Below are 19,857 nucleotides of genomic sequence, written 5' to 3' on the forward strand. Positions count from 1 at the left end.
CCCAGTGTGCTCGGTTCCCCCTGCTCTATAACATGCTGCCTGCAGATTGGGTGGCATCTTCATAGTGAAAGGTTCCCTTTCAGTAGACTACTGCATCCTGTCAGAATTCCGTCTGTGTCCCAGAAGGAGCATATGGATGGATGTCCTAGAAGGGAATCCGCTGCTCAGGACCTCCTTCTGTCTTGCCCAAATAGAAAGGTCCTCTTTAAATGAATGGCTACCACCTCTTGGAAAATTTCATTAGGTAGATTCCTGTGTTACATAATCTCATAAAGGACAGGAGGCACAAAGAAACAAAAACTAAGACAGGCCTATTAAAATGAATGATTTATAGGGGTTGTCTGATGTGTTTGTATTGCTGAACCTTCCAGAGGATAAGTCATTAATACCAGATCAGTGTGGGTGCAACACACGGCACCCCCTGATCAGCCATCTCTGGAGCCAGCGGCGACGCAGCTTTCACACATCAGTTTTTTGCCGTCAGGCGCAATCCGTCGAATATTGAAAAAAAACCGGATCCGTTGCAGATTGTGAAAAACTGACAGATCCGACTAGCTGATCCAGCTAATTGGATCCTAGAAAAATCGGAGCATGCTCAGTTAAAAAACGGATCTGGTGCCATAGGGTTCCATTTCAGCAAACTTTTTTTCGACGGACACAAAAAACGTTACAAAAAACGTTACTATGTCTGTTTTCTCTGGCCACCGGAAAAAACGTTTTCAACAGATCTGGCGAAAAACAGATGAAACTTGAGGCCATCCGTCGCTAATACAAGTCTATGAGAAAAAAAACAGATCCGGCGGCAACTTTTGCAGGATCCGTTTTTTTTTTCAAAATTTGACAGGTTGTGCCTGACTGCAAACAACTGATGTGTGAAAGGGGCCTTATGGAGCAGAATAGTGGCAGATGGTGCAGTACCTTGCTGCAGCCACTATGCAGTTGACGGAGCTGTGCAGCTCAGTAACTGATCACATCTTGCCAGCACTGGGAACAGCTGATCTGCGGGTGACAGGAGTCACACCCTCATCAATATGGTATGTGCAGAGTGTGCCAGAGGTCGCACCCTCATTGATTCGGTATGTGTGTGGGTGCTGGAGGTCGCACCCTCATTGATCTGGTATGTGTGCGGGTGCCGGAGGTCGCACCCTCATTGATCTGGTATGTGTGTGGGTGCTGGGGGGTCGCACCCTCATCGATCTGGTATGTGCGGGGGTCGCACCCTCATCGATCTGGTATATGTGGGGGTGCCGGGGGTCGCACCCTCATCGATATGGTATGTGTGCGGGTGCCGGAGGTCGCACCCTCATTGATCTGGTATGTGTGCGGGTGCCGGAGGTCGCACCCTCATTGATCTGGTATGTGTGGGGGTCGCACCCTCATCGATCTGGTATATGTGGGGGTGCCGGGGGTCGCACCCTCATCAATATGGTATGTGTGCAGGTGCCGGAGGTCGCACCCTCATTGATCTGGTATGTGTGGGGGTCGCACCCTCATTGATCTGGTACATGTGGGGGTGCCGGGGGTCGCACCCTCATTGATCTGGTATGTGTGTGGGTGCTGGAGGTCGCACCCTCATCGATCTGGTATGTGTGGGGGTCGTACCCTCATCGATCTGGTATGTGTGCGGGTGCCGGGGGTTGCACCCTCCTCAATCTGGTATGTGTGGGGGTGCTGGGCGTCACACCCTCACCAATCTGGTATGTGTGGGGGTGCCAGGGGTTGCACCCTCATCCATCTGGTATCGATGACCTATACTATGGATTGGCCTTCAATATTAAAGTATCAGACAACCCCTTTAGGTTGGAATAGAAATTGATAGTTTCCTAGTCCTTAACATTGTATATCAGAGGAGGGCTTTCCCCATCATTTTCTTTTAATCCCTTACATGATTATCACAACATATAACCACCCGCACGGGGTCTTTTTTTAGTGCTATATGGGTCAGTAAGTATGTAGAGTTACATGATGGGACTTCAGGAAAAGGGGAAATGTGAGACTATGATGTCTTTGTTAATAAATGAGGTCTATATGGAAACTTGGGCTTCTCTCATTAGTGTTGTTGACGCTGTTATCACTGCCTCCGAGGACCTGCCCTTGGCATAATGTGTATCCAATCTGACTTATGTTTCTTGTAAAGCAGTTGGTATATAGCTGCAGTGACCATGGTGCAATGCTGGGAACAAATAGATTTTTGTAATTCCTTATTGACTTGGTAAGAATTCTGCCTTGTCCTTGGTGTGGAACATGTATGTTTTCTAAGCCTTGAGATAAGTCCTGATACCAAGGAAATGTATGTTTTCTAAGCCTTGGGATAAGTCACAAGGAGATGTAGTTTGCTTGATCTGATACTTTGCTTCTACTTCAGAAGGACAACTATTTGCAACACTTAAAGGTAGTCCGTCACCCCCAAAATGGCATTTAAACAATGAATGATCGTGGCGGCACACTCATTGTGTCAGTGCTGGCGCATATGGCATAACTAGAGTCTAATGGACCACAGTGCAAAATTTGGACCCGAGCACTCACTTGCATGTTGGTCAGATGTAAAGGCCTTTGTAGCGTTCTAGATCCTATAAAGACATACAGTACAGACCAAAAGTTTGGACACACCTTCTCATTTAAAGATTTTTCTGTATTTTCATGACTATCAAAATTGTACATTCACACTGAAGGCATCAAAACTATGAATTAACACATGTGGAATTATATACTTAACAAAAAAGTGTGAAACAACTGAAAATATGTCTTATATTCTTGGTTCTTCAAAGTAGCCACCTTTTGCTTTGATGACTGCTTTGCACACTCTTGGCATTCTCTTGATGAGCTTCAAGAGGTAGTCACCGGGAATGGTCTTCCAACAAACTTGAAGGGGTTCCCAGAGATGCTTAGCACTTGTTGGCCCTTTTCCCTTCACTCTGTGGTCCAGCTCACCCCAAACCATCTCGATTGGGTTCAGGTCTGGTGACTGTGGAGGCCAGGTCATCTGGTGTAGCACCCCATCACTCTCCTTCTTGGTCAAATAGCCCTTACACAGCCTGGAGGTGCGTTTGGGGTCATTGTCCTGTTGAAAAATAAATGATGGTCCAACTAAATGCAAACCGGATGGAATAGCATGCCTCTGCAAGATGCTGTGGTAGCCATGCCGGTTCAGTATGCCTTCAATTTTGAATAAATCCCCAACAGTGTCACCAGCAAAGCACCCCCACACCATCACACCTCCTCCTCCATGCTTCACGGTGGGAACCAGGCATGTAGAGTCCATCCATTCACCTTTTCTGCGTCGCACAAAGACACGGTGGTTGGAACCAAAGATCTCAAATTTGGACTCATCAGACCAAAGCACAGATTTCCACTGGTCCAGTGTCCATTCCTTGTGTTCTTTAGCCCAAACAATCCTTAGCAGTGGTTTCCTAGCAGCTATTTTACCATGAAGGCCTGCTGCACAAAGTCTCCTCTTAACAGTTGTTGTAGAGATGTATCTGCTGCTAGAACTCTGTGTGGCATTGACCTGGTCTCTAATCTGAGCTGCTGTTAACCTGCGATTTCTGAGGCTGGTGACTCGGATAAACTTATCCTCAGAAGCAGAGGTGACTCTTGGTCTTCCTTTCCTGGGGCGGTCCTCATGTGAGCCAGTTTCTTTGTAGCGCTTGATGGTTTTTGCCACTGCACTTGGAGACACTTTTCGAAGTTTTCCCTATTTTTCGGACTGACTGACCTTCATTTCTTAAAGTAATGATGGCCACTCGTTTTTCTTTATTAGTTGCTTTTTTCTTGCCATCATACAAATCAGCTGTGTATCCACAGACGTCTGCTCAACACATCTGATGGTCCAAACCCCATTTATAAGGCAAGAAATCCCACTTATTAAACCTGACAGGGCACACATGTGAAGTGAAAAACATTTCCGGTGACTACCTCTTGAAGCTCATCAAGAGAATGCCAAGAGTGTGCAAAGCAGTCATCAAAGCAAAAGGTGGCTACTTTGAAGAACCTAGAATATAAGACATCTTTTCAGTTGTTTCACATTTGTTTAAGTATATAATTCCACATGTGTTAATTCATAGTTTTGATGCCGTGTGAATTTACAATTTTCATAGTCATGAAAATACAGAAAAATCTTTGAGAAGGTGTGTCCAAACTTTTGGTCTGTACTGTACATGTTTAGTCCCCATGTAATAATCTCCCCCATTATGGCCCTTTCCAGTAATAATGCCCGCGGATCCTGGGCCCCATAATATAACATTTTCACCCGTCCTGGTATAATGTCCCCATTTTAAAAAGAAACCAAAGGAATTCTACTCATGTTCCTCTTCTCCCACGACATGTGGCATCCACTTCTGTAGCCGCCTGCTGACGTCACCATGCCAGCATGGCAGCACATGACATCACTGCCATGTCACTGGCAAGCGAACGTCATCTGCCAACCCGTGATTGGCCGGCATCATGTATTACAGTGTGTGTGTGTGGGGGGTCTCTGCGCCGCAATACATTTCACCTGAATGTGCAACTAAGGATTCAGGTCCAGGTGAAATTGACATTGGGGGACCCCTCTCGCACGGGCCCAGTCGTACTTTCTTCAACCGCGATCATCACACCCCTGGGGGGGAAGCACACAATGGCTGCTGATGTATGTACACTTCCAGGTGTAGCGATCAGTGGCCACAGACAGGTAGGAGGCCGCGGCTGTTGTGTGCACACCCGTACTGACACCAGTGCAGAGGCGCTCATACTAGATGTAGCGTTCACTCTGGGCCTTACAGACAAGTCAATTACTGTGATAATTATGCAAATAGGAGGATGTTAGGGTGCACCTAGGCATGGGCCACTCCATGGGTGCACCAAATAAAAGTTGATCTTTAATTCTAAAATTATTCTATTCTTGCCTAGTATGATAAGAGGGGCTTGGTCCCTATATTAATAATAATAATAATAATAATAATAATATTATTATTTATTATTATAGCGCCATTTATCTAGATATATAATTGTCTAAGGGGTACTTCCGTCTTTCTGTCCTCAACTTCTGTAACGGAAATCCCGCGACGCTGATTGGTCTCGGCAGCTGCCTGTCATGGCTGCCGCGACCAATCAGCGACGGGCACAGTCCGATTAGTCCCTCCCCTACTCCCCTGCAGTCAGTACCCAGCGCCCGCTCCATAATCCCCTCCAGTCACCGCTCACACAGGGTTAATGGCAGCGGTAACAGGCCGTGGTGTAACGCACTCCGTTACCGCTGCTATTAACCCTGTGTGTCCCCAACTATTTACTATTGATGCTACCTATGCAGCATCAATAGTAAAAATGTCATGTTAAAAAAAAACAAAAAAAACCCCCTGCTATACTCACCATCCGCCGCCTTTCCCGCTCCTCGCGACGCTCCGGTGACCGCTCCATGCAAGCGGCAGGTTCCGGTGGCAAGGATGGTATGCGAGAAGGACCTGCCATGACGTCACGGTCATGTGACCGCGACGTCATCACAGGTCCTGCGCTCATACCAACCCTGGGACTGGAAGCTGCCGCGTGCACAGCACACAGGGCCAGGACTTCAACGGGCCTTCGGAAGGTGAGTATATGTTTATTTTTTATTTTAAGTCTGTATACTACGTGGCTCTGTGCTGTATACTCCGTCGCTGGGCAATATACTACGTGGCTGGGCAATATACTACGTGGCTCTGTGCAAAATACTACGTGGCTGGGCAATATACTACGTGGCTGGGCAATATACTACGTGGCTGGGCAATATACTACGTGGCTGGACAATATACTACGTGGCTGGGCAATATACTACGTAGCTGGGCAATATAATACGTAACTGGGCAATATACTACGTGACTAGACAATATACTACGTGGCTGGGCAATATACTACGTGGACATGCATATTCTAGAATACCCGATGCGTTAGAATCGGGCCACCATCTAGTTCTATATAAAGGTTTAGGTATTTTATATGCCATTTTGGGGTGACAGACTCCCTTTAAAATATTTGGACATATCACATTATAAATCTTTTTCATTGTCCCTACAACAATATTGGAAAATCTGCCCCTTTTCTAGGAATAAGGCTTATCTGACATTTTCTCTAGTTTAATTCCTGACTAAGCTCATTAGTCCTAATATAATAAACACGCTCTGGACTGATATGATGACATTGAAAATGTGCAGATATCCCAGATTCAATTAAATCGTGGTTATTCCACTGGGAGAAACTCAAGGTAATCAGCCTGATGTTGCTGGACTCATGCTCCTGATAAATTGGCATCAGAGTTGTTAGTGATGAGAATAATTTGGAGTTATTTAAAGGGGTTGTCCAAGATTAGAAAAACAAAGCTACTTCCTTTGAGAAAGTGTCACAACCCATGGTCCGGGATATCTGGAACTGCAGCTAAACCCTATTAACGTGAATGGAGCTGAGCTGCAGTACTACACACAACTCACCATCAGGGGTGGAGCTCTTTCTGAAATAAAGCAGCCATGTTTTTCTAATCATTGACAACTGCTTTATCATGTCACATGGATACTAAAAAAGAACATCTTCTGCATCTATAATCCATATTCTTTGCCTGGTTTGTACATTCACATTGCTATATTCTCAAGTAAATGATCTGTAAGTACAAACCAAGGCTTTAACACTCCCCCACCCAAACTAAAGAACTGCACAATACTGTGCTGTAGTAATTTTAAGGGCTGGTCTAAAATTAACATTTATTTTTATCCTAAATTTCTGGCTACTTGATGTAATAATTAAATCTCTTTTCTAATATTCTTTAATTAAAAGTTCCCTATTGTTCCGTCACTATGCTATCTAACTGCTTTATTTTTTTAACTACTTCCTGTGTGATGATGATTTGTTTGAGAACCCCCCAGTGCATGCTGGGATACCTAATCAAATATCATTAGGGTGCAGTGGCAGCGGTCTCTGAGGTCACTTGTGGGGGCAGGGCTGGTTTCTGCTCTCCAGGTTATCTCCCTACTGCATGTACTGACAGTGCTCTCTTGCTGGCTCCTCCTTCAAAGCCGGTGAGTGAGCGCACTGTCAATGTGCATTAAAAAGAGCATTGCACAGTGACAACATCCTAATGAGCATACGTTGGAATTGAAAATTTTCGTATGCCCAGTATAGCAGTGACCAGTCCACCCCCTAAAACCTACATTTCTGGCACTACATTTCAGGGTGGGGGCAGAGGCTGCAGCAGTGACTCTGATAATGTCTTGTTTGAGTATCCCAGCAAGCTCTGTAGGTTCTCAAATTAAACAACATCAAACAACAGGAAGTTGGCTAAAAAAAAAAAGAAGCAGATTGTGTAGTAAGGGAACAATGGAGATTTTTTAATAAAAGCCTTTTAGAAAAGAGATTAGATTGTTACATTACATAGACAGACATTTAAGATTCAAATAAATAGACTGCCCCTTTAATGATGAGTTTCATTTGCTGCCAATGGTTTCTCTCAGGTTTTGCACAAAGGAATGTTTCTGTATGTTCCATTTCTATGGACAATATATTGTCTTTGTTCACTGATGGTCAGCACTGCAGACACTCCGGGTTTATTGATCACTGATAGTGATGAGCGAGCTCGCTTGGATATCGTGTTATCGAAGCATGTCAGGCGTGTTTGGGTGATATGTCTGAGTCCCCGCGGCTGTATGTGGTGCGGCTGTTAGACAGCCAACAAACAGGCAATCCTCGCAAGGGTTGCTTCTGTCTAACAGCCGCGAATTCTGCATCCGCGGAGACTCGAACATACTGTCACGAGATGCTGGGATGACACGATATCTGAGCACACTCATCATCGCTAATCACGGATATTCAATGGATACTGTGTACAGAATGAAAGAATTATATAAATATCTTGAAGGATTTCATGTAAATATTGGCAGTATTTCATGTAACTAAGCAGACAGAAACTTGTAATATGGGTCTGTCTTTATTTTCCATGGTTGTTGAACTGTCTTATTGGAGAGAATAATACTATAATGGATTCTGTCTTCTTCTCCTGAATCATTTTGGAATACTTTGTTCAATCCTTTTCAACTCTCAATACCTGTGTATTTGTGTGTAAAGTTGTGTGCACATTTATTGTCCTTCTTCATGGCTGGTATTTAACCTCACTTATGTGATATATTACACGCTGATCAGCCATAGTTTTAAAACCACTGAGCAGTCAGTAACATTGCTCATCTCCTTGCAATGGTGGGATATATGAGGAGCAGTGAGTTCTTGAAGTTAGCATTTTAGCAGAAATAATAGTGCAAATTTAAAGGGGGTCACCACCACCTATGGAGACTTTTTTTTTTGCTTTTTTATACCGCAACGTGTTGATTAGACACCTGTGGGGTTTTCCTGCGGTGGTTAGTACTTTCCAAAAGTGATCCCAGTAATGACATCCAGAAACGGGGCCATGAACGACAAGGCTCATTGATGTGCGCGGGGAGGAAACGCTAGTCTGTCTGGTCCGAGCCCACAGAAAAGTCATTGTAACATACGGTAAATTGTAGGAAACTCATTGTTAGCCAACATAATATTAGGCAAGTGATTTTATTGTTATGGCTGATCAGTGCATAGTCTTGCTAATATTGTATTATAAAGACAAATTTAATTAATGCAAGTTTACCCTTAAACTATTTATACTCTTTTCACAGGAGGAACAAGCTGCTAAAATAAAGGCAGAGAAGATTCGAATAGCTTTAGAAAAGATAAAAGAAGCTCAAGTGAAAAAGGTACTGAACCCCAAGTAGCGGTGATGGCCGCCACAATGGCCGCAGATTCTTATCTAATGACCTTGAGGGTTGTAATGTAGAATTGATCTGCGAAAGGTTGAACTTGGGTGTAAAAATAAGAGGCCTGTCAATCAAGTGGCTATGTATTACAGGGTCCCATGCATGCATCCATCCCATTAAAGGGGAGATTCAGGACTTTTTTTTTTTAAGAATGTGCCTAAGAACTACCAGGCAGTCAGTTGCTAACTACTTGGCTGTTGTGCCCGATGCCGATCTTCCGGCACAGAGCAGTCATAGAACTCTCCAGTAGCGATTTGGCGGCTTCCACTAATGTCATGTCGACAGGGCAGCGGTCTGTCTTCCGTTCTGCTTTGCTGACTGGGCGTGACAGCCGACATCATGCTGATTGACAGCCGACTTCCTGCTGCCTGATTGCGGGGAGCTGGCTGTCAATCAGCATGATGTTGGCAGTCACTCGCGCCATTGAGAGAGCAGCTTTAGAGAAGAAGAGCTGCACTGTTGACATGGAGCAGCTGAATCATGGGTGATTAGTCGGTGCTCTGAGCCGATGTCGGGTACAACAGGCAGGCACTTGCCTCTGTTAGCAACTACCTGCCTGTTGATTTTTAGGCCCATACTAAAAATCCTGGATGACCTCTTTAACTTCAGGGACTGCTGACTAGAGGAGCACTTTACACTGCTATTTCCAGCTGTCCTATAGTTTGAAGTAAGCGGTGGCGGCCATCATTCCATGCCAATGGGTCACTGTAGAGCCCTGGTCTCGGGATCGGTAGGGGTCCCAGCAATGTAAACCTCAGCGATCGGGTAACACTATCTTATGAATAGATGACATGCTGGATGGAAATATTCCTTTGAGAAGTAAACAATGGGCTGACATCTTTAGCAGTCTGAACTATGAACTAAATTGATCCTTACCATATTTCAGTCCCACATATAGGCAGAGAAGAGGACAGGAACTCTAGCGCCACCTATTGGATGCAGCAATCCTAAAAGTTAATATCGACCCTCTCTGAAGAGACATTTTGCATATTTATAATATTGTATGGCATACAAGTCTTTTTAACGACGGGGCTCTGTCCATAAGTGGAAACTTTACCGCTCAGAGTCCTAGATGTGTAAAGCAAAGCAAGCACTTCAGATGAGGACTAGTTTTTATATTTAGAAATGTAGAAATTGTGCATTTGTTACAAATGTCAGTTACACTTCTGAGCTCGCGATCCGTGTGCAGTCAGTAGCCTTGACTTTGATTCGATGCTGGCATTACTAGTTTTGGATCACTTTGTACTAAACTCATCATACGTACAAGCAAGGCCGCATTGATCTCCATGGAAGAAGCGCGCTGCAGACGCTGCTAGAGCAAATTAGGAACAGCATTTCCATCAAGCCAGAAACGCAAATAATTCAGAATGTAAAACATGGGAGGACCTGGATCCTGCTGGATACTGATCTCATTGCTTCCACAGCTGGTGATCCGAGTGCACATGTCAGATGACAGCTCCAAGACGATGATGGTGGACGAGAGACAGACGGTACGACAGGTGCTGGACAATCTGATGGACAAGTCGCACTGTGGATACAGCCTGGATTGGTCACTAGTTGAGACCATTTCGGAGCTACAAATGGGTTAGTAGATCTAATATAATAAGTACGTATATAATTGTACCTGTGCATAGTAAAGGTTCCTCCAAAGTACCAAGTATTTTTCTTTTCCTGTTTTCAGACCAAATGTCAGCCAAAAAAAGAATCCAGACATGTCCTATTTTGATCTTTGTTGCAGCGCAAACTCGCCAATGCAAGTCAGTGGCCTTGTGGAAAAAAACGTCTAGGACATGGATGTAACATAGATAACATAGTTAGCAAGGCCGAAAAAAGACATTGCCCATCCAGCTCAGCCTATATTCCGTCAGAATAAATCCCCAGATCTACGTCCTTCTAAAGAACCTAATAACTGTAAGATACAATATTGTTACACCCCAGGAAGACAATAGTAACGTGTCATTCGTATGCTGTCAGTATTTTACTACTTAATGGGTAGGAGAAGCAAAGATCATTATTTTTTTTAATGCATGAGAAACGGGTGTAATAATGATGGCAAAAATGGACACTTGGACTTAGGCCTCAATCACACTTCTGTTTGTCACGTGCGCGTTCTCTCTGTAGTTTTGATGTACAGAGCACGCACCCATTATATTATATTGTGCTGTTCACATGTCCATATTTTTTTGCCGACCGTGTGTCTGTGCAAAAATCACGGAGACACAGATGAAAGTACAAATGCAAGTCTGTGACCATCATAGCATGCGAATGGCGTCCGTGTGCTGTCCGTGATTAACATCGCAGTGTACACCAGAAGCTTTGGAGTTTATTTATCCATATGTGCAGCCCACTGATGAAACACTGATGGTAAAAACTGGTGTCTGGATCCAAAACCAATTTAGTTTTGCGTAAGTGAAAAAAAATCACTGACATCTGAATGATGCCTTACAAGGGCCCCTGTCGCCCCGTTTGAGCGTTTTTCACTAATATGGGCATGCAGGTTGTATAAATACCTGTCTGCCTTCTGGATGATGCCTTGTTCATTAAAATTCGTCTTTTTTCTTTTGAGCTTCCAGTCTATGGGGCACATGGAGCCCAGAAGATAAAGCTGCCTCCTCTCTCACTATACTGGATTTCTTTTTCCCCCCTCTTCCCGGCTTACCTTTGACGTCAGGTGTGCAATGGAAATCCTGTGCATTTTGCCTGCCATCTTTCCTGTGTTCCACCTTTTCTCATGGAAGTGACTTCAATTTTTGTGTGTGCAGGCGCTGGAGAGTCACTTACGGTCCCAGTTTTCTCCGGTTCTCTAAAAAATTGCACACCTAACTTGCAGCTTTTCATTCTGTGCATACTCTGATCAAAATTTAATCAGTGTCCATTTACTGTGATCAGATTCTCCTGGATGAGAGTATGGTATCACAAGTGTGGAAAAGACTGAGAACTTAATTTCTCCATTGTCTGTGTCTGCGTAATTTGGACTGCATTTGGATGACATCAAAGTGCAGTCTGATGTTTTCCACGCACCCATAGACTTGAATGGGTAAGTGTGATGCAATTTGCGGAACTACTTGCAGTATTCTGTGTTTTTTCCCACAGGCCAATATGATCTGTAGAAAGAAACACCGATCGGCACTGCCCCATAGTATAACATTGGTCTGTGTGCTATGCAGTAAAACATCGGATGGCACTCGTCCGATATATACCCTGGTGTGAGCGAGCCCCAGTCATACAGACACATATATGAGGGGCAGGAAAGGTACTGTGGCCATGGCTGGTCACACTGGTACCCTGCCTAGGTGTTGCTTTTTCTGTTGCAGATGTTTTCAGACATGTTCATGACCTGTCAGAAAGAATGTGGTTCTCTATGGGGCTTCCTCCCTTGGTGTCATTGGCCCTTCCTGCAGCTGCCGGGTCACTGCTGTAATCTTAAATCTGCTTTAAAAACTCTGATCTGCTTCCTATAAGAAAAACTGATTTTTTACATCAAATTTTGAGCCTTTTATTAACTATTATTTTTGTCAAGATCACCATTTAATTTTCATTATTTTTCTTGAAATTTAGGAAGAACAAGATAGCGCTGTGTTAAATTTCCAAGCGTATGAGCTTCCATAGCAGTGGCCGATATAAAGCTTGTACTTGGAGATTTGGGGTTTCTGTAATTTATTTATTTTATTCATTTAAATAGTGGAACAGGTTCTGTACTCCAAATAAAATGGCTTCATTTTCCCCATAATCCATAAAAGATGTACGGTAATTAACGGAAAGTGTCAGTCAGCTGCTCTCTCTGCATTATCCAGACCTGGCCGAGCCTTTCAGAACCGCTAGTTAATCCTTGTCCCCTGCAGATTGCCCTGTTGTCTGAATGCTACGTGCCGTATTAATTGGGCTTTTTCTTGGTACAGTCATTCCTAATATTAACGCTTCTGTACATTTTCCGCACATATTTAATGTAGTACAGATGTGAGTGGTAGGTTTCTGTTTAATGCAACCACACATTATTTAATAGATATTAACAATTGCTTCACATTTTCTTCATTTCAATATGTCATAATTACCTTGTTTTAACTTTGTCTTCCTCCCAGATCGGATCTTTGAAGACCATGAAAACCTAGTTGAGAACTTATTAAACTGGACTCGGGATAGCCAGAACAAGCTGATGTTTGTGGAACGCATCGAGAAGTACGCTCTGTTCAAAAATCCACAAGTAAGACATAATGCACATGGGGGTTTCCAGGGTACCCTGCATTTCTTCTTCTCACACCTGTGTGTGTATAATAAAATATGTGTGTAAAATATATACACTGCTCCAAAAAATAAAGGAAACACTAAAATCCCACATCCTAGATATCACTGAATGAAATATTCCACTTGTAAATCTTTATTCATTACATAGTGGAATGTCTTGAGAACAATAAAACCTAAAAATTATCAACGTAAATCACAACTAATATCCCACGGAGGTCTGGAGTTGGAATGATGTTCAAAATCAAAGTGGAAAATGAAGTTACAGGCTGACCCAACTTCAGTGGAAATGCCCTCAAGACAAGGAAATGATGCTCAGTAGTGTGTGTGGCCTCCACGTGCCTGTATGATCTCCCTACAACGCCTGGGCATGCTCCTGATGAGGCGGCAGATGGTCTCCTGAGGGACCTCCTCCTAGACCTGGACTAAAGCATCCATCAACTCCTGGACAGTCTGTGCTGCAACATGACGTTGGATGGTGCAAGACATGATGTCCCAGAAGTGTTCAATCGGATTCAGGTCTGGGAACCAGGCAGGCTAGTCCATAGCTTCAATGCCTTCATCTTGCAGGAAATGCTGACACACTCCAGCCACATGAGGTCTGGCATCGTCCTGCATTAGGAGGAACCCAGGGCCAACCGCACCAGCATATGGTCTCACAAGGGGTCTGAGGATCTCATCTCGGTACCTAATGGCAGTCAGGCTACCTCTGGCGAGCACATGGAGGGCTCTGCAGCCCTTCAAAGAAATGCCACCCTACACCATTACTGACCCACTGCCAAACCAGTCATGCTGAAGGATGTTGCAGGCAGCAGATCACTCTCCACGACATCTCCAGACTGTCACGTCTGTCACGTGCTCAGTGTGAATCTGCTTTCATGTGAAGAGCACAGGGTGCAGGTGGCGAATTTGCCAATCCTGGTGCTCTGTGGAAAATGCCAAGCGTCCTGCACGGTGTTGAGCTGTGAGCACAACCCCCATCTGAGGACGTCGGACACTCAGACCATCCTCATGGAGTTGATTTCTAACCGTTTGTGCAGACACATGCACATTTGTTTGCTGGAGGTCATTTTGCAGGGCTCTGGCAGTGCTCCTCCTGTTCCTCCTTGCACAAAGGCTGAGGTAGCGGTCCCGCTGCTGGGTTGTTGCCCTCCTACTGCCCTCTCCACGTCTCCTGGTGTACTGGCCTGTCTCCTGGTAGCGCCTCCAGCCTCTGGACACTAGGCTGACAGACACATTAATATATAAATACACATTATATATATATATATATATATATATATATATATATATGTATGTATGTATGTATGTACAGTACAGACCAAAAGTTTGGACACACCTTCTCATTTAAAGATTTTTCTGTATTTTCATGACTATCAAAATTGTACATTCACACTGAAGGCATTGTGATGCAGTGACCCCTGTAACAGGTAGGGGGCGCTGCATGGTCTCCCCGGTAGGTGACCAGAAAAATGCACACAGGAAAATTGCACACAGGAAAATTGCCCACATGAAAAATGCACACAGGAAAATTCCCCACACGGAAAATTCCCCACACGGAAAATTCCCCACACGGAAAATTCCCCACACGGAAAATTGGCAATTACAGCATCACAAAAGTTTCAGATCTATGATATTTCAGGTGCAAGGTGAAGATGTTCACATAATATGTGATCAACTTGTGATTTACAGTTGACCTAGTGCAAAACTGCAAAAATGATGATCTGTGATTTGCAGCAGTCTGTCATTCTCAGCAATAGATAGATCTAGTCTGCTCTCTTCTCTCACTGATTCTGCCTTACTCCTCCCACCAGCCCAGAACAGCAGCACATGCAGAACCAGCAGCAGTGTGATCCAGAGGAGCCATAACTGCTATCAGTACCCACAAAAGAATCACTGCTGCTGGCAGAGATATTTGGTCCTGGAAGCCCAGAAGGCACCGCAGAAAGGTGAGATTCTGTCACTTGTACCACTTTGTGTTCTTGCTGAGAATGTATGATGTGCTTTTGCAGTGGAGTCCGATGGGCCCCAGTGCGAAATTTGGCCCTTCCCCCCCCCACACACACACACACGTTGGTCAGATGTATGGGCCCCTGTAGTGTTCTAAATTCTATAAAGACTTATGAATTGCCCCCCCCCCCCCCCCCTTTCATTATGTAGTAATGTCCCCCATACTGGTATATATGCCCATCATCCTGGTGAATATGTCTGCATCCTGGTATATATGTCCTAATGCTGGTATATATGGTCCCCATCCTAGTATGTATGGTCCACATGATCTCCATCCTGTTATTTATGCCCCCTTTCTGGTATATATGTCCCTATCCTGGTTTACATGGTCCCCAATCCTAGGCTATGTGCACACGTAGGAAATGTGGTGCAGAATTTTCTGCACTAAATCTGCATCTCCTGGCAGAATCCACAGGTGCGTTTTTTATGCGTTTTTAGTGCGTTTTTTATGCATTTTTTGTGCAGTTTTTGTGCAGTTTTTACCACTGCAGATTTCTATTAATGGAGGGGTGCAGAAACGCTGCAGAAACGCACAAAAGAAGTGACATGCACTTCTTTGAAATCTGCAGCATTTCTGCGCAGATTTTTCTGCACCATGTGCACAGCTTTTTTTTTTTCACATTGATTTACATTGTACTGTAAATCACCAGCATTAGGACATATATACCAGGATGCAGACATATTCACCAGGATGATGGGCATATGTACCAGTATGGGGGACATTACTACATAATGAAGGGGGAGGGGGGCAATTCATACATGTTTATAGAATTTAGAACACTACAGGGGCCCATACATCTGACCAATGTGTGTGTGTGTGTGGGGGGAAGGGTCAAATTTCGCACTGGGGCCCATTGGACTCCACTGCAAAAGCACATCATACATTCTCAGCAAGAACACAAAGTGGTACAAGTGACAGAATCTCACCTTTCTGCTGTGCCTTCTGGGCTTCCAGGACCAAATATCTCTGCCAGCAGCAGTGATTCTTTTGTGGGTACTGATAGCAGTGATGGCTCTTCTGGATCACACTGCTGCTGGTTCTGCATGTGCTGCTGCTCTGGGCTGGTGGGAGGAGTAAGGCAGAATCAGTGAGAGAAGAGAGCAGACTAGATCTATCTAGTGCTGAGAATGACAGACTGCTGCAAATCACAGATCATCATTTTTGCAGTTTTGCACTAGGTCAACTGTAAATCACAAGTTGATCACATATTATGTGAACATCCTCACCTTGCACCTGAAATATCATAGATCTGAAACTTTTGTGATGCTGTAATTGTCAATTTTCCATGTGGGGAATTTTCCGTGTGGGGAATTTTCCGTGTGGGGAATTTTCCTGTGTGCATTTTTCCTGTGTGCATTTTTCATGTGGGCAATTTTTCTGTGTGCAATTTTCCTGTGTGCATTTTTCAGGGAACCTCCCCGGTATGTGCACGGAGTCGTATTGAGGCCATAAGAATCGACCTGCAGTGATGTCAGGATCACGTGACCAGCCCAGGTGATCCATTACTGTGGGTGTGCTTACGGGTACATAATGTGGCCAGGGTGTGGGTCACGTGGTTCCTGTGTGGTTCCAGTGTTTGGATCTGTTAGGTCCAAGTGCAAGGTCCTGGAAGCCTGTGTTGGAAGACCTGGGAGGAGGCTTCCTGGAAAGCACATGGTTTGGACCTGGTGGCCTGTGGTGTTGGACTAAGTCCTGAATAGCACCCAGACAGGCCACATGCCTCTGTGGTTGGACGGTCCCAGGTGGGATGGACGTTCTGAAGACCACAGTGTGATCATGGTCCTGGACAGTCTGTGTTAGAAGCTCCTGTGAGTGGAGTCTTCTTGGAGAACCTGAGAGACTGTGGACCTGGATGATCGGTGTTGGGGAAGCTACCGGCCTTCGGTGGCTCTGGACTGACTGAGGTGTGCCGGCCAGGCAAGTTGGTGAACCCCGTAAGGCAGTTTCCCCAGGAGAGAGGTCTGACAAGGAGTCAGCAGAAGGAGCAGGAGCTCCCATAAGGTACCTCCATGAACTATTGGTGCTTGTAACATGAACTGTGTGGTAACCCACGGCAACTGGTCAGTGAGGACCAGCGTGTTTAGTTGCCACAGAATAAGGGCCTGAAACTTGAAGTGATGTCCGGGTTCAGTATGTAAATGGACTGCTCATGGTACGGTTTATGAGGCATAATAAACCGTATGGACTGTTTTGTTTTAAAAACCCGTGCCCGTGTGCTGAATATCGCGGCCAAGCGAGTGTCCTCCAACACACTCAGTAGGAATAGTCCTTACAGCATCAAAACTATGAATTAACACATGTGGAATTACATACTTAACAAAAAAGTGTGAAACAACTGAAATTGTGTCTTATATTCTAGGTTCTTCAAAGTAGCCACCTTTTGCTTTGATGACTGCTTTGCACACTCTTAATGAGCTTCAAGAGGTAATCACCGGGAATGGTCTTCCATCAATCTTGAAGGAGTTCCCAGAGATGCTTAGCACTTGTTGGCCCTTTTGCCTTCACTCTGCGGTCCAGCTCACCCCAAACCATCGCGATTGGGTTCAGGACTGGTGACTGTGGAGGCCAGGTCATCTGGCGTAGCACCCCATCACTCTCCTTCTTGGTCAAATAGCCCTTACACAGCCTGGAGGTGTGTTTGGGGTCATTGTCCTGTTGAAAAATAAATGATGGTCCAACTAAACGCAAACCGGATGGAATAGCATGCAGCTGCAAGATGCTGTGGTAGCCATGCTGGTTCAGTATGCCTTCAATTTTGAATAAATCCCCAACAGTGTTACCAGCAAAGCACCCCCACACCATCACACCTCCTCCTCCATGCTTCACGGTGGGAACCAGGCATGTAGAGTCCATTCGTTCACCTTTTCTGCGTCGCACAAAGACAAGGTGGTTGGAACCAAAGATCTCAAATTTGGACTCATCAGACCAAAACACAGATTTCCACTGGTCTAATGTCCATTCCTTGTGTTCTTTAGCCCAAACAAGTCTCTTCTGCTTGTTGTCTGTCCTTAGCAGTGGTTTCCTAGCAGCTATGTTACCATGAAGGCCTGCTGCACAAAGTCTCCTCTTAACAGTTGTTGAAGAGATGTGTCTGCTGCTAGAACTCTGTGTGGCATTGACCTGGTCTCTAATCTGAGCTGCTGTTAACCTGCGATTTCTGAGGCTGGTGACTCAGATAAACTTATCCTCAGAAGCAGAGGTGACTCTTGGTCTTCCTTTCCTGGGGCGGTCCTCATGTGAGCCAGTTTCTTTGTAGCGCTTGATGGTTTTTGCCACTGCACTTGGGGACGCTTTCAAAGTTTGCCCAATTTTTCGGACTGACTGACTGACCTTCATTTCTTAAAGTAATGATGGCCACTCCTTTTTCTTTACTTAGCTGCTTTTTTCTTGCCATAATACAAATTCTAGCAGTCTATTCAGTAGGACTATCAGCTGTGTATCCACCAGACTTCTGCACAACACAACTGATGTTCCCAACCCCATTTATAAGGCAAGAAATCCCACTTATTAAACCTGACAGGGCACACCTGTGAAGTGAAAACCATTCCCGGTGACTACCTCTTGAAGCTCATCAAGAGAATGCCAAGAGTGTGCAGAGCAGTCATCAAAGCAAAAGGTGGCTACTTTGAAGAACCTAGAATAGAAGACATAATTTCAGTTGTTTCACACTTTTTTGTTAAGTATATAATTCCACATACAATTTTGATAGTCATGAAAATACAGAAAAATCTTTAAATGAGGTGTGTCCAAACTTTAGGTTTGTAATATGTATATGTATATATATATTATACACACATATATATATACATACTTCTCCAGCATTTCTATTGTGCACATTGTAGATGTAAATTGATGATGTGAGAGGGAAACGAAGTCTGTGGCAATTCTGCAACAACAAAATCCGTGGCGAATCTGACATGTTCCCCATGTAGATTTTGCAGTGACCTCTGCAGTGGTTCGGCCGCTAATGATTTGGCTTGGTTCATGGACGCTTGAGCCCCGATTGATTAAGACGGGCGATGTTCTTGATGAAGGGGCATGTTGGAGTCTGGCGCATGCAGACAAGTGGTGTGCGCTCTGTGCCCTGCAAGAAATCTTACTCCAATCCGGACCGGAGTAAGATCCCGGGCATAAGAAACCCCACAGCTTGTTATAAATCAGACCAATTATGGCGCAATGCCCCTATCACACCTCAGCTGCGTCCATTTTGGAAGAGCTGGATAAAATCGTCTTGAAAACTGTAAAAGTCATAATTTTTTCAAAACTCTGCATTGGTCCCAAATTTTGCGACTTTTCAAAGGATTGATGTAATGGCTTTGGTGATGCGGGCCTTAGTTTCCTGCTGCATTATGGGAAGCTGGGCTCCGCTCTTAGGGACAGGCTCGGCTAGCGGCTGGGGAGAAGTGCCTTAGTCTGGTAGCAGGGTGTGAGCCAGCTGAATGGCAGAGCGCTGTGCTCTATTCTTACTTTACTCAGTGAGAGACTCCAGTTTATAGGGCACAAGTCAGTGGGAGGCACCAGAGCTCGGCCAATCAGATGCTGAGTGCAGACGGAGTATGGCTCTTCCTGTGCTCAGCAGACGCAGAGCACAGCTTATGTGCACTATCGCTGCAGAGCATTGCTCCGCAACATTAGTTACCCTGAGAGACGGTTGCGAGCCACCATCGATGGCTGTAATATGGCTTCTGATTTCTTCACAATCATGGCTCTGTAGTCATTAGTTGTTAGAGGGTTATTCTGGGTTACTGTGGGTCAGTGGTCGTGTGTATCTACTACTCTTTCCTATGCTACATTCAGACGACTCTTGTAAATCTTGGGCCAGTCATGTCC

General features: G+C 44.8%; 1 protein-coding gene across 5 annotated transcripts in view; it reads left to right on the forward strand.

Annotated features, from left to right (window-relative positions):
* Nucleotides 1-19,857, forward strand: part of RAPH1 (Ras association (RalGDS/AF-6) and pleckstrin homology domains 1) — a 159,241-nt gene that overhangs the window by 115,599 nt on the left and 23,785 nt on the right. For all 5 annotated transcript variants that reach the window (XM_077271979.1, XM_077271981.1, XM_077271982.1 and 2 more), the window contains 3 exons: nt 8,640-8,717; nt 10,202-10,361; nt 12,857-12,978. In XM_077271979.1, coding sequence (XP_077128094.1) covers nt 8,640-8,717; nt 10,202-10,361; nt 12,857-12,978 — 360 coding nt within the window. The remainder of the gene's footprint in view (nt 1-8,639; nt 8,718-10,201; nt 10,362-12,856; nt 12,979-19,857) is intronic.

Source organism: Ranitomeya variabilis, chromosome 7 (genome assembly GCF_051348905.1).
Source record: "Ranitomeya variabilis isolate aRanVar5 chromosome 7, aRanVar5.hap1, whole genome shotgun sequence".
NCBI lineage: Eukaryota > Metazoa > Chordata > Amphibia > Anura > Dendrobatidae > Ranitomeya > Ranitomeya variabilis.